Raw genomic sequence first — 14,406 nt, forward strand, 5'->3', positions numbered from 1 at the left:
CCACACTAAAAGAAGGGGACTGTCACCTCTAGCTGCATGGAAAGAAACACAGGTAGGACACTTGAAATGCTCTAGGATCACGTCTGTTGGGTCATGCTTCCTGTTCTTTTTAAACTTAATAGTAAAACAAAAGCCAAAAATACCACCCAAAGACACCTGATGTAGCAGCCCTACCATGAGCAGATTAGCTTTGGATAGACGTGTGTTGTGAACTGCAGCATCTGTAGAGAAGCCAGGGCAGTATTTTCAATGTAGAGCTGGTGAAGGAAGCATGCAGTGTGTATAAGGCACTGCTGGCCCTGCACTGTGGCGGAGGGAAGCTCTTCTCAGCCTCCCTTTTGTAGTCACTCTGCAAGCAATGCTGTTGTGTGCTGCTGCCATGGCTTACCCTCATTGCTGTAGCTTGACTCTCCTCTCACTTGTACAGCTGCTTTGCCAGCACACCCCAGATGTATTCTGGTGGTTTGTATCCTAGTTGGAAGGCACAGACTGTGGTACAGAAGACAGTGCCATGTGTGCATGATCCACAAGCACTTACCTGCCATCCATGCACTGCTGTGTAAGCCTGCAGATGCACTCCAGATGCTTATGTTGTCTTTCCAACCTCTGCAAGTACAAATCCCCATGGTTAACAAGACCTGCGTGCTCCTTCTGTTGTTACTAATACCTGTACCTTAGTTTTCCTACACATTCTATTAGCCTAAAACTGTCTTTATAGTTCACGTACACACAGATCAAAGTGAAAACCTGTAATATGGTTGAAACTTGTAACTTGACTATTCCAAAACAGCATTTTCATGCTTCCCTTTTCCCAGGTTACCTTTGGCAGACTCCAGCCATCTGTTGTCTGCTTCTGGGCAAGGACTTTGCTCCAAAATCGAGTGGCCTCAAAAGAGAGCATGGAGAAAGAAGCTGTAGGCACCTTGTGCAGCCATAGGAGAGACGCCAGTGCTGATTTTGGGGCATTTTACAGAATGCCAAGTTCACACTGGTAGAACCACAAAAGCTGAAAGCATCAGTGGGAGACGACAGGCAGATCTCCTCTTTCTGAGCTGCCATTGCAGGCTTTCTGCAGATACATCATCATGTCAGATACACTGCACATTGCTCCAGAGATGGTAGTGTTTAAAACCCAACAATTTTATTTAAATAAGAACTGAGATCCTGGAGCCCAACTCTGCAGCATGCTGCAGAGTCCAGGACTGCAATATTTCATCGTCCATGGTGCACAGTCTGTGATCACATGGATGTAGCTGACTGGGTTGTGCTTGTGGTTAAACTAACAAGCCCATCCCCTCAGTCAGCCTGCCCTGGGAGGTAAGGGCCTTCCTGCTGTTGTGTGACTTGAGTGTGATGGTAAGTAAGGTGTAAGATGAGGATGAAAGGAGAGGAAAGCTGGGAATGCCAGAATGGGCAGGTAGAAGGGAACTAAACAAGGTGAAATCAGTTGTAGAGAAACTCGATGGGGTGAAGCAAAGGAAGAAACATGCCTGTTGTGATCAGTGTAGACACAGGTAATACAGTGACACGGTCAAAGCCCACATGTGCACCCCAGATGCAGAAAGAAGTCTGACTCTTTATCTCCTTATCACAGCCACCAAGCTGCCTACGGAACAGGAGCATCATCTTCCAGTCCAAGGCTCTTCCCACGTGCCGACAGCTGCCGCAGAAGCCCCGAGCCTGTTTCATTGTGGACTTGGACCTTCTGGGACAAAATCATTTCAAAGAGGGTGCTCGTTTCTGAAAGGAAGGTGCTGGCCAGCCTTGTCCCAGCAGCATTCGAGTCAGCCCCAGCACCTTTGCCAAAGGTCTCAAAGGTCCTTGGTTTCTCCTGCCTTGCAGCTTCCTCATCCTGAGGTGAATGCAGAGAGTCAGGGGAGAAGACGTTGTCCTTGTAACTGCTGGTGAGTGGCAAGGAGAGCCGAGCCACCCATGCTGGATCAGCAGCCGTCAGCCTCTTGAGGGCCAGCTCTGCAGGAAGTGAGAACAAGAACTGCTGGTGAGACGTGGAGTAGAGGAGACCACGGGAGAAAAGGGGTGGGAATAATACTGCAAAATAAGGAGACTTCCTGAAATCAGCTATGGGAAGACTGATTGTGAACAGGTCTAGAGATAAGCTACCAGCAGCATCATTCAAACCAGCAGCTAAAAAATCCCAAAACAACCAGAATTAGTTTCTATCTACTGGATTTTTGTTTTGTTTTTTAAAGATAATAACCATTAGGATTGCTTTGCTTTCTCATTTGTTGCAGCCTCAAGTGACACTTCACTAAATGGTTAGCAGAGTGAGGGTTAGGACTGGCTAAAGGGGAGACAACAATGGAAAGCTTTCAAGGGGGAGGTGTTGGCCAGAGAGAAGGTCAGTTGTGGACTTCCCTGAAGGGCCACTCTAGGGTGGGAATTTGCTGCTAAGCAGGCTTGCTGAGACCAAAAAGAAACGGGTTATTGTGAAAACAGTAACAGAAGCAGAATGAAATTCTGGATTATAAAATGCACAGCTGGATGGTTGAAGACTAAGAACAGAAAATGGAGCTATAAAGTAGTTGTTCATCAATTGGAAACAGATGAGGAGCAGTGGGAGCTGGCGTGGGTGGTGGCTGCAGGCTCATTAGTGTGCCAGTAATGTGATTCTGCCCCAAAATCAGTGTGTCCTGGTCAAGTTATTCCCTGTTGGCATGAAGACGCAGCCCTGGTATTGTTACTAGGTTTGGCGAAACCTGATTAGGAGTATTACATAGAAATCTGATTATCCATCCTTAGGAAGGAGGATCTGCAATGACAGAAGCAGAGAGTGAAGTGCTGAGATGAAAATAGGAATGAGCCCAGCTTACGTGATTGAGACCACAAGAGGTAGGGGTTGCTTAGCCTAAGGAAGCAGAAGCTCACCAGGGACCTGACTGCAACCTATCAATATTTTGAGGAGTTAAGCACCAACAAAGGAAATCTCTATGCTTAAAATAGTGTTGGCAAAAGAAGAAGTGATTACTACTGTCCATTAATAAACATATCCTGGGAAATTAAAGGAAGGACCCCATAGCAGGGTGAGCCTGGAATAGCTTCCTCATCAGCAGGGAAGGAAATGGGGGTTCTTGTTTTTAAGGTAGAGCTTTGCAGTTTGTAAACAAGACTCTGTGACACAGTGCACAGATGCTACCTTCCAGCCCCACACTGCTGCATTTCCAACGTGTAACCTGGAACCCCTGAGAGGTTTGAAGTGACCACCAGGCTTGTGAGACAAAGAGCAGCAAAGCAAGGCATTGGTGTCTGCTCACAAAGCACAACAGTCCCAATCAGATGGTGTCATGATAATAATTATGTGGCTCTGACTTACAAAGGGACCTCTGAAACAAGGGTCCCCATCCTGATGCACTTACTGTGCTGCTTCCAGAAGATAATCAATACCCTCCGCAGCCTGGGACGTGTGGTCCTCAGTCCGGGTCTACTCAATCACTGAGACAAGTCTCCTTCCTCAGCCAACAAAGTCATTAGTCTTTTTTTCTCTGAGAAACAACTGTGTCCTGGGGCAGGATGGGGGTGAGAGCTGGGATTCAGACCCAGGAAGGAGAGATGCATTGCTTAGTTTGTGTTTCAGCTGAAGCCCCAGAATTATTCTGTGTTGCTTAACTCCAGGATTTCTTTCTGCAATCTCACTGTTCTCTTTCAGTCGCAGTGACTGTTCCGTAGGAGATCTCTCCAGCTGAATTCCTGTGCTTTTACCCTAAAATACCCTCAGTTCTCTCAGTTTGCAAGAAGCCAACGATTTCCTGGAATATTTTGGTGCAGGGCACAGCAGTAGACTGCTCACTGTGGGAGGAGTCAGGACTCACAGCCCTGCGACCATGAAACCTTGTCATTAGGTATGTTAAGACCAGTAACTTTACTGCCTTACTTTAATGGTGTTTTGTGAACAGGGGTTGTTTTTATAATCAATAAAGTTCTCTCTCATCTGCTGCTGTGAACACTGTTTCACTGGTAGGGGATAGGTGGTAATAGATGGTACTGAGTGCTGAGAGTTCACCCCACAGCACGATGCTTTGCAGCATAAACAAGCCGAGAGCTGGCTGGGACGGATGACTCGTGCAGTTCCCCCCATTGAGAATAGCACAAAGGCCCAGACAGCCTCAGCCAGCTGCTCTCATCCTCCAGAGCACAAGCAATGCTTCCTTCCTCCCTCTCTCAGGATGCAAGTCCACTTCTCTGTTTATGTTTGGGAGAGGAGGAAGGAATCCAGCAGCTCCGTCGTCTGCGCTCTGTTGCCTTTTTGGGAACATCTGGGCTCATGGTTAAGGTTCTTCACCACTGACCCAGGGCTTCTGTCATGTCCAGCACTACTGCATGGGCAGGAAGCCCCAGGGCACAGCCTCAGCACTGGTAGTCAGTGAAATTCCAGTCATTTGGCAAAAAGGTTCTTTTTCTATCAAATCTGAAAAGCATGGGAGATGCCACCTCATGGATATACCTCCCTGGAGCACAGATTTGGTGGGATGCTACCTGTCTGCGCAGGACTGGATCTGTCGAGATCCGCTGAGCAGATCCACCAGTCCCTTTAGTGGGACTGGTTCATGTCAATACCCCCATGGGGGAGATGGAGCAGGGCAGCTGTTTGCTCCCTGCTTTTGCCTGCGGGACCTTTAAATCCGAGGAAGCTGGTGGCTCTCATTTGACCCAGCCATTCCTTCATTTGCTCCCTGTCAGAATAAAAGAGGAGGAAGGCAGACAGAGAGCAGCAGCGTGGTTCTGCCATGCAAGAGCACAGAACATGCCCAGCTCTGGCATCAGAACAACCACAGCAGCAAAGCTCAATGAGCTCCTCTTGCTGCGGAGGAGCACAGAGGCTCCACAATGAAATTCCTGCTACAGGACATGAGTCAGCCCAACTCCTTCAAATTGAAATGCCAGTGGAAGAGATCTTTAGAACAAATCAATAAAAGGAACATGTAGAAAATGTCAGGCCCAGATGGGATTCACCCTGGAGTGCCAGAGGAACTCAGATATGAAATTGCTTGCTTTATTAGGTACTGTTGGTTAACTACTGCTTCAGATGAATATGGGATCAGAGGAAGGGAAGGTAGAAACTGTGACAGGAGCTTTTAAGCGCATAAAGGTGAATGTGGTCCAGGCAAAATCACAGCAATCGTTACATGCAAGACTCGGCAGAGAGCTGAGTGCTCTTGAGACCAGAGCTGAAGTGACATTCGCAAGGTGGGGAAGTTGCAGATTTGTTGGCATCTTTGGAAGAGGTGGATGAAGAGTCCTGGTTGACAGAGGGCACCTGAGCTTGCACCAGCCAGGCTCACAGGGACCCAAGCGGTCTCTGCGTTAACAGCCAGCTTCTGCTACAGACTAATGTGTGTTCAAAGCAAGGGTAGGAATAAATCTTTCCTGCAAAGGGAGGTCATTAGGAGAGTCCCAGAGTATCCATTCAACACAGTGATAAATGATGTGGAGAAGTGGATGGTGTTGGCATTGAGTTCACTAAAACACCCAGTGCCACTAGAACACCCAACATCGTAAAAGCAGAGGGCTGCTGAAGGACCTAATGGTACTGAGTGCCATAGCAAAAAGTGGCCGGTGGCTTTGTGTGTCACCAACTTTTGGATTATTGTCACAGGGAACAGCACAATGTGTGTTGATGACTCCCCCACCATGTAGAAGAGAGATTTGGGAGTTACCATGAACAGTTTGGTAACAACATGGGGCTCAAGCAGGATAGAAATGAAGAAGAAAAGACCTCCTTATACCACCGGTGTAGATGTATCCTGAACATTGTGCTCAGTTCTGGTCACCGCATCTCAATAAAGACACACCAAAATTAGTAACAGGCCAGTCACAGGAGGCAAGCCTGGACAGAAACAGGACCCTGATGAGCCTCCAAGGGCATGTAACAGCTTGAGGGGCTTGACAAGGGCCTCCTCACTTTTCTCACTGTGCAGGGACCAACAGACTACGAAACAAAGGGGCTCAGGTGAGTGCGGGAAGCAGTTCACATGGTGCATAAACTGTACTTTACCCCCTTGCAACAGAGGTCAGCCTCACAGATCAGCTGGAAAAGAGCTGATACATGCACAGGAGGAAAGATCTACCAAGAGGGATTAAATTCATGAAAAAATCCAAGATGAAGCCCAGCAAGTGCCTTTGCTGTGAATTGCCTGGTACCAAAAGCGTAAGTTGATTCATAGAATCCCAGGCTGGTTTGTGTTGGAAGAGGCCTTAAAGCTCATCCGGCTCCAACCCCTGCCACAGACAGGGACACCTTCCACTGGAACAGCTTGCTCCAAGCCCCTGTGTCCAACCTGGCCTTGAACACTGCCAGGGATGGGGCAGCCACAGCTCCTCTGGGCACCCTGGGCCAGCGCCTCAGCACCCTCACAGGGAAGAGCTTCTGCCTAAGAGCTCATCTCAGTCTCCCCTCTGGCAGGTTAAAGCCATTCCCCTTGGCCTGTCCCTACGGTCCCTGATGACAAGTCCCTCTCTCCCATCCCTGTAGCCCCCTTCGGACACTGGAAGCTGCTCTGGGGTCTCCATTGCAGCTTCTCTTCTTCAGGCTGAACAGCCCCAATGTTCTCAGCCTGGCTCCACACGTGTGCTGAGCCCCTGCACTGCCAGAGCCACCCCAGGAGCTGCGCTGTCCCCTGGCTCGCTGCAGCCGGTTCCGCCTCCTGCATGGTGCTGGTGTGCTCCCGAGCAGCCCCCCCAGCCCCGCCGGTGCCTCCTCACCCGCCTGCGGCTCCAGCAGCGTCTCCAGCTCCTCTCCCACCAGCTGCTGCACCGAGAGCTCGAAGCCGCTCTCGGAGTCGCGGTCCTCGGCCTCGCTCTCTCCGTGCCCGCTGTCCTTGGTGCTCAGGCAGTCAGCGTCCAGCCCCGCCGCCCTGCAGGGACACGGCCCCCGTCACAGCCCAACCCCAGCACTGCCCCGGGGGTTCCTTTGAACGTGGTTGTCTTTATTCCCCATGAAGCCACCCAGAGCGCATCCTCCCTGCGCATCGTTCACACAGAAGGAATGATCATCTCAGTCCCCACCAGTTAATGAGTTTCGGGGCTGTTCGGTTTGGGGTTATGGGGTTTGCTAAGAAACAAACACACGAACAAAAGCACTGGGGTCAGGACTGCCACAGGGCCTCTGCAAAATGGGTCCTGGCTGGGTGCTGGGTGCTTCACATCTTGTCCCAGAGGGGTTTTATCCTTCTGCAGGGATATCCTGAGCAAGCAGGGAGCTGCTGGCTTTTCCCTGTGAGCTCAGAGGAGCTGAATTCAGGCTCCAGGTGAGGAGCATCACAGCCCAGCCCCAGCAGCCCCAGAGCTCAGCACAGCTCTTCCTCCCTCTTCATCCTCAGCAGATGGAGGCAGTGATGAGAAAGGTGGAAAAGCTGTGTCTGCCCATGGGCTGGACATGTGGGGACAGGGGTACATGGCAAGTCAGTGATGAAGCCCTGACATCCTCAAGAGCATTCACCCAGGGATGTCAATAGCATAATTTAATGGGAATGCCGTAGATTGTCTTTGGGAACATCTGCAGCACACAGCTGGGATATCTCAGTCCTTCCCATCCCTACTGGCAGTGTCTCCCTCAATTACCTCCTGGCCTTAAGATAGATGCCCTGACTTCATGTCAACAGGCAACAGCATATATAAGAAAGTACCCAGAGCAACGATAAAACTCATCTTTATGGTGCTGCCTTCAATGACGTGCTCATGAGTTCACCTTTCCATCACGTTTGAACACATCAGTGCTCCCCTAGCACGGTTTGTGGCGATGGAGGAGCTCAGGTGAGTAAGGAAGGAGCTGCCAAAGGTGCCCCAGGAAAGAGGCGAAGAGCAGCCCTGGATACCAACAGGGAGCCAGGACCAGAGGAGCACGTTCATCCCCTGAAGGATGACCCCAGCCTGTGGTCATCAAACCCAGGATGAGGTTTGCCCTGTGTATCTGCTGCCCTGGGAGGCTCTTGGGACCAGTAGGGCCGAAGCAGAGGCAGCAGAGACGCAGGGGAATGGGGCACAGATACATGAAGGGCTGAGCACAGCCTTACCTGCTGCCGCTCTTGGCCGTGTACTTGTTTCCGCGGTGGTTGGTTTTGGGCTGGAACTGGCCCTGATGCAGCAGGGACAGCAGCTGGGAGATTTGCTGCAAGGCAGGAAAAGGCTGTTGAGCCCCAGCGGTGGCCGCTCAAGCTGCTTCCTGCCAGGACGTCCCCCCCCGGCCTTTTTATAGCATTTCCTCCTCCTGCAGATGGTTTCGCATCCCCGCACAGGCACAAACAAGGAGCCGGGCAGCCCAACTGGTCCTCCCATGCTGCCCATCCCTGCCCTGCCCTGGGGAGGTGGATGAGTGAGTCCCCTTCTCCCCATCACAGCACCCAGGGGAGGTGTGGGGAGACCGTGCCCATGGTGGGGTGCCCATTCACCTGCCCGGCCCCACTGCCAGGACAGGAGACCAACCAAAGACCATCAGGTTGCATGTTCCATGCCCCATCCCTGGCAGTGTTCAAGGCCAGGTTGGACACAGGGGCTTGGAGCAAGCTGCTCTAGTGGAAGGGGTCCCTGCCTGTGGCAGGGGTTGGAACTGGATGAGCTTTAAGGTCCCTTCCAACCCAAACCACTCCGGGATTCCGTGTTCCCACCACCCCAGACCTGGGCAAGGAAGGATTTGGGGTGTGGGGAATCAACACTCGGGGCAGCTCCTACCTGCACTGGGGGTGACTCCATCGCGAACTCCCCGTTGGGGCTCTGCTCTGCCAGTGCCACCAGCGACAGCCGGACCAGGCTCCTGAGGATGTGCTGGTGGGGCTGGGGCTGCCCAGGGACCCCAGCACCCATGGGCTCGCTGGGTGGCAGCGGGGGCTCTCCCACAGGCCCCTGCAGTGGCTTCACCAAGCTCTTGCTGTGCAGAGGTGCCTCCTCTTTCACCGCGTTCTTCTGCCTGTGGGGCTGGCAGGGCCGGCGCTGCAGGATGGGCAGGTCGAAGCCCTCCTGCAGCTCATCCAAGTCTTTTGGGGCCCTCTGATTCCTCAGGGTCCTGTACAGAGTGGGGGTGAGGTGGAGGGGAGCCCCGGGCCCTGGGGAGGCTGTGCCAGGCGGATCCTCCTGGCAGGGCCGGGGGTGCTCAGCATCCTGGGGCCGGCCCCGGAGCAGCGGGACGAGGTGGATGTCTGCCTTCTGGATCTGCCTGTGCGGCTTCTTGAGGTGCTGCTGCCTGCGGGCATCCTCCGCCTCCCTGCAGTTGTAGGCCATGCCGTCCTTCTTCTCCTTCTTACGCAAAGACAGGGTCAAAGCCAAAAGGAGAAGGCACCCTCCCAGGAGAGCGGCCATGCAGGTCACCACCACCACAGGCGGGCTTGACCACCCGGGATCCTGCGCTGAGATCTTGGAGAACGCTCCATGATTCCGGAAAACCAAGCGGAGCCGGGCCAGGGTGTGCAGGGGAACGTCCCCGCCATCGCTCACCCGCACCAGCAGCTCCCGCTCGCTGCCCGCGAGGCTGCTGGCGTTGCTGGTGTTGAGGAAGAGCTGCCCCAAGAGAGGGTCCAGGATGAAGAGCCCTGCATCTTTCCCCCCCACCAGCTCATACTGGAGAGCCCCGTTGGTGCCCGTGTCCACATCCCTGGCCACGATGGTGAAGAGGAAGGGAGGGCCAGCACACGACACCAGCGTTGCATTGGTCACCGCTGCAGTCCCTTGGGTGCTCCCATTCCCAGGGACCACCCGGAGGCACCCTGTGTCTGCATTCACCAGCACGGAGAGCGTGGCTGTGCCTCCCACCAGCGCTGGTGCGGTGATGATGGGCGCGTTGTCATTGCGGTCGAGCACAGCCAGCCTGACGGAGGTGCTGGATGCCAGCCTGGGGTGACCACCATCCTCTGCCATCACCAGGAACTCCAGGCTCCTCATCTGTTCATAATCAAAAGCCTGGAGGGCAAAAACATCCCCATTGGTGGGATCAATTGAGACCAGACTGGAGGCAGAGGAGTCCGGGATGCTGTAGGTGATTTTCCCATTGAAACCCAGGTCGGGGTCGGTGGCACGGACAGCGAGCAACAAGGTGGGTGCTTCACTGTTCTCAGCAACAGCAGCCTCGTAGGTGGCCTTGTCGAAGGAGGGAGCGTTGTCATTGACGTCGCTGATGCAGATAGTGAGGTGCTTCAGCACGGCCAAGGAGAGCTCACCCTGATCTCGCACCACCAGGGTCAGGTTGTACTCGGCACGCAGCTCCCTGTCCAGCGTGGCGTTGGTCAGCAGCACGTAGCTGTGGCTGTTGGTCCTCTTCAGCCTGAAGTGCTCGTACCCCTGGCTGAGGGAGCACTGCACTTGCCCGTTGTTCCCCGAGTCGGGGTCGCTGGCTGTCACCAGAGCCACGAAGCTGTCCTTGGGGAGGGCTTCAGAGAGCACGGGCACCCGTGCAGCCCAGGTGATGTGGACGTCGGGAGCGTTGTCATTGACATCCAGGACTTTGACCAGGACCTTGCAGTGGGCTGGGATGGGGTTGGCACCCAGGTCCCGGGCTTGCACATCCAGCTCATAGGCCTGGGTTTCCTCATAGTCCAGCGGGTGCCTCAGGATGATGCTGCCAGTGCGGGCATCGATGCTGAAGGTGCTGAGCACCTCCGGGGGCGCGTGCTTGCTCAGGCTGTACTCAATCTCCCCATTGGGACCCTGGTCGGGGTCAGTGGCTGTGACTGTCACAAGGAGCGTCCCGGGCAGAGCATCCTCCCAAACCTCGACTGTCAAAGAGCTCTCTGCAAAGACAGGGCTGTTATCGTTGGAGTCGAGGACAATGACTTTGATTAAAGCAGTACCTGATTTTGGTGGCTCCCCATGATCAGCAGCAGTCAGCACGAGGTCGAAGGAGGAGTGCAGCTCCCGGTCCACCTCTTTGACCACAACAAGCTCCGCATGCCTTGTCCCATCAGAGCTGGAGACAACCTCCAGAGCAAAGTGCTCGCTGGGGGAGAGCGTGTAGGAGCAGTGGGCATTGGGGCCAGCATCGGCATCCAGAGCTCGATCCAACGGGATGCGGGTCCGCAGGGATGCGCTCTCCGACATCTCCAGCTCCAGCTGGGGCGTGGGGAACCGCGGCGCGTTGTCGTTGATGTCCAGCACTTGAACCTCCACGTGGACCAGCGCCAGGTTCCGGGCGGCCAGGACGTCGAAGGAGACCCAGCAGGGATCGCTGTGCCGGCACAGCAGCTCCCTGTCCACCCGCCCGGCCGTGCTGAGCATCCCATCCGCGCTCCCCACGAGCAGCGGGAACCCCCCGGGGGTCTCCATCAGCTGGAAGGTGTCCGCTGCATCGCCGCTCTCATCCCCCTCAAAGTGCTCTGCCAGGGTCCCTATCACGGTCCCCGGCGGCACCTCTTCGAACACCCGGTACTGCACCGTGAACGTGGCCACCTCCTGGGCATCGGCGCAGAGGAACAGGTACCACCACAGCGCCTGGAGCTGCAGAGCGCAGCGGCTCAGCAGGCGCACGCTGCTGGCCAAGCGGCACATTGCCGAGGGCTGCCCCGCCGCCCGCCGCATTCCCCGGCGGTTCTTAGGGCGATCGCGAGTGCTCAGCATCCTCTCCCATCGCCGCCTCCCGCAGGCGCCAGGCACCGGTTGGAAAGGAGGAGAAGTCATGAGCGAGCCCAGCGGTTGTCCCCCTCTCCGCCATCACCGGGGACAGCCGAGAGCCAGCGGCTCCCCGGGCTGAACGGCTCAGCCCGGAGCAGAGGGACCAGCGTTGCCGCAGCTCCAGCCCGGAGCAGCGTCCGGCCGGGCCGGGGCCGGGCCCTGGACCAGCCGTGTTTCCTATGGAAACCCCACCTACAGGAAAAGGGAGGACCGGGCTGGTACAATGCCTGGTGGGCTGGGGGCTCCTCAGCTGGGAGAGGGCTGTGGAGGTGCCCTCAGCTGCCAACCTGCAGGGACCACCACCACTGCCCGCTGTCACCTGCAAAGTGTGCTTTGTAGAAGGCACAATTCCTGCACAGAGCCCCTATCCCGTCTGCAAAGCCTCACATGTGCTACAGGAAGATGTCTGCGAGGACCAGTGATGCTCCTGCATTAACTTGTTCCCTACACTGTTAGATTTCTAACCTTATAGAATAACAGGGCTTGGAGCAAGCTGCTCTAGTGGAAGGTGTCCCTGCCCGTGGCAGGGGTTGGAACTGGATGGGATTTAAGGTCCCTTCCAACCCAAACCAGTCTGGGATTCTGTGAAATAAGGCACAGAAGGATTTGGTGGTGCAAAACCAGTGCTGGGTGAGGAGTGACACTGGGAAAATCAAGGCAGAGCCAAGCGGGACAGAGCATGTGCCAGGACAGGAGGAGCTGGCCAGGACAGATGGACAGAGGGAAGGGGAGAGGCCTGACAGGACACGGCTCACATCTGCCAGCACCTCCTTTCTTCCCTTGTGCCTGCCTGTGTTTGATGTTGCAACACTCCCAGTGACTCATGAGCTCATCCTGGTGTGTCCAGATGAAAACGAAGCAGTGACATCATCAAAAGCCACATGTTGGAAAAGGTGACATAGGCACAGTGCCCTCAAAAGTGACAGCGAAAGGCAGAGCAGGGAGCAGGGATTACACAGCAGATTTGGATAACGTGAAATAAATAGAAGTAAGAAAGGGTCTGAAGAAACCTTATAAGAACTCTCCAATATCTGAAAAGGCCAACAAGAAACCTGGAGAGGGGCTTTGGACAAAGGCCTGTAGGGACAGGCCAAGGGCAATGGCTTTAACCTGGCAGAGGGGAGACTGAGATGAGCTCTTAGGCAGAAGCTCTTCCCTGTGAGGGTGCTGAGGCGCTGGCACAGGGTGCCCAGAGAAGCTGTGGCTGCCCCATCCCTGGCAGTGTTCAAGGCCAGGTTGGACACAGGGGCTTGGAGCAAGCTGCTCTAGTGGAAGGGGTCCCTGTCTGTGGCAGGGGTTGGAACTGGATGAGCTTTAAGGTCCCTTCAACCCAAACCAATCTGGGATTCTATGATCCTGTTCCCATCCCTCCCTCCCCCTCTCACTGCTCTGATTTTCCCAGCTGAGGCTCCCACCTCCTGCATCCCTGCTCTCATTTTTCTTTATTACAAAAGATTTTTAGCACCACAATGAGCAGCAAAAGCAAACCCACGCTGGTGCCCAGCAGCCCTTTCACTGCAGGTGGGTCAATGCCACCACTCCGCACATGGGAGGGAGGGACGGTGCAGTGCAGCCGTGCCGGGGGGTGGCAGGAGCCCTGGTGCTATTCCTGGGCTCAGCCCCAGCTCCAGGTGACCTTTGCCAAGTCATTTCCCTGCTTTGTGCTGTGGTTTCCTCCTCAGCAGATCCAGGCCAGCGCGGGCACTCCCGCAGGGATGCGCTCCCGCTGCGCTGCGCATGGAGAAGCGGATGTCTCCCGGCCCATGCCCTGCTCTCAGGATGCTTCCTTCTGGGGGAGGCTCATCCTCCCATCCACCTTCTTATGGCTTCCCTCCCAGGTATGGGGAGGAACTGAAGGACTGCACGGGCAGTGCAGGAGGACTCCCCCCATATCCTCCCCTAATGGGACTCCAGACCCCCAAATCCCCCCATATGCCCCCTATATTCCCCCATGGAACCCCATGAACAGTCTCCAGACCATTATAGACCCCTATGTAGGGACTCCAGCTGCCCATGTCCCCCTTAATCCCCCCACAGACACCCCATAGACTCCCATAAAGGGTCTCCAGACCACCACAGAACCCCATGTAGGGACTCCAGACTGCCATATGCCCCTCATAGACCCCCATGTAGGGACTCCAGACCCACCTATGCCCTGTAATTCCCCCATAGACCCCCATAATATTCCACCTGACACCGGCACCCATGGGTGCTGGACCCTGCTTGATGCAGCCTCCAACACACCCGCAGGAGGGAGGATGTGCCTTCAGGCTGCTGCGGACCCAAACTGCTCCTTTTCCTGCCCAAAGGCAGGGAGGCAGAGGGGATTTTGCTCAGCAGGTTGCTTGGACACCATAGGGAAAGGCTGATGTGGATGTGACAGCCCTGGCACTGGGAGAAGTCACAGTCACCAAGAGAAGGGCTGTGACGCCCTCCTGAGCACTGTCCCCAGTCTGGCTGTGCAGATGCCAGCACTGATGACAGGTCTGCACTGCCCAGAAGAGAAGCTGACACGTTCATTAACGCAACGCTGCAGGAATGACTCCCTGTAGAGCAGACCTGCGACCCCAAGCCACGAGGACATCAGCAGTTTGCAGGGAGAACGGCTGCAGGATGCTGTGAAAGCATCACTGAGCTGCAAACCACACCAGCTGCACCTGGGTGGGAGACGGACAAATGATGCTACCAAAGAAAACAGAACAATGGGGCTGAGCTGGAGTTTGCTAGAAGCACAAACAGCAGAGTGAAATCTGATGCTAAACCTGAACATGTCTCCTCCTGTTTGCTGTTCACACTCAG

At 54.8% G+C, this 14,406-nt stretch overlaps 1 protein-coding gene across 1 annotated transcript; it reads right to left on the minus strand.

Moving 5' to 3' along the window:
• Window positions 1-1,452: 1,452 nt before the first annotated feature.
• Window positions 1,453-11,484, minus strand: PCDH12 (protocadherin 12; the record flags this gene model as incomplete). Its single annotated transcript, XM_080626942.1, has 4 exons — window positions 1,453-1,971; window positions 6,718-6,869; window positions 8,028-8,122; window positions 8,683-11,484. 4 exons carry the CDS (start codon window positions 11,482-11,484, stop codon window positions 1,607-1,609), a joined length of 3,414 nt encoding a protein of 1,137 aa, XP_080483068.1. The 3' UTR covers window positions 1,453-1,606.
• Between the last annotated feature and the right edge of the window lie 2,922 nt (window positions 11,485-14,406).

This window comes from Psittacula echo (assembly GCF_963264785.1).
Source record: "Psittacula echo genome assembly, chromosome: 11".
NCBI classification, from domain to species: domain Eukaryota; kingdom Metazoa; phylum Chordata; class Aves; order Psittaciformes; family Psittacidae; genus Psittacula; species Psittacula echo.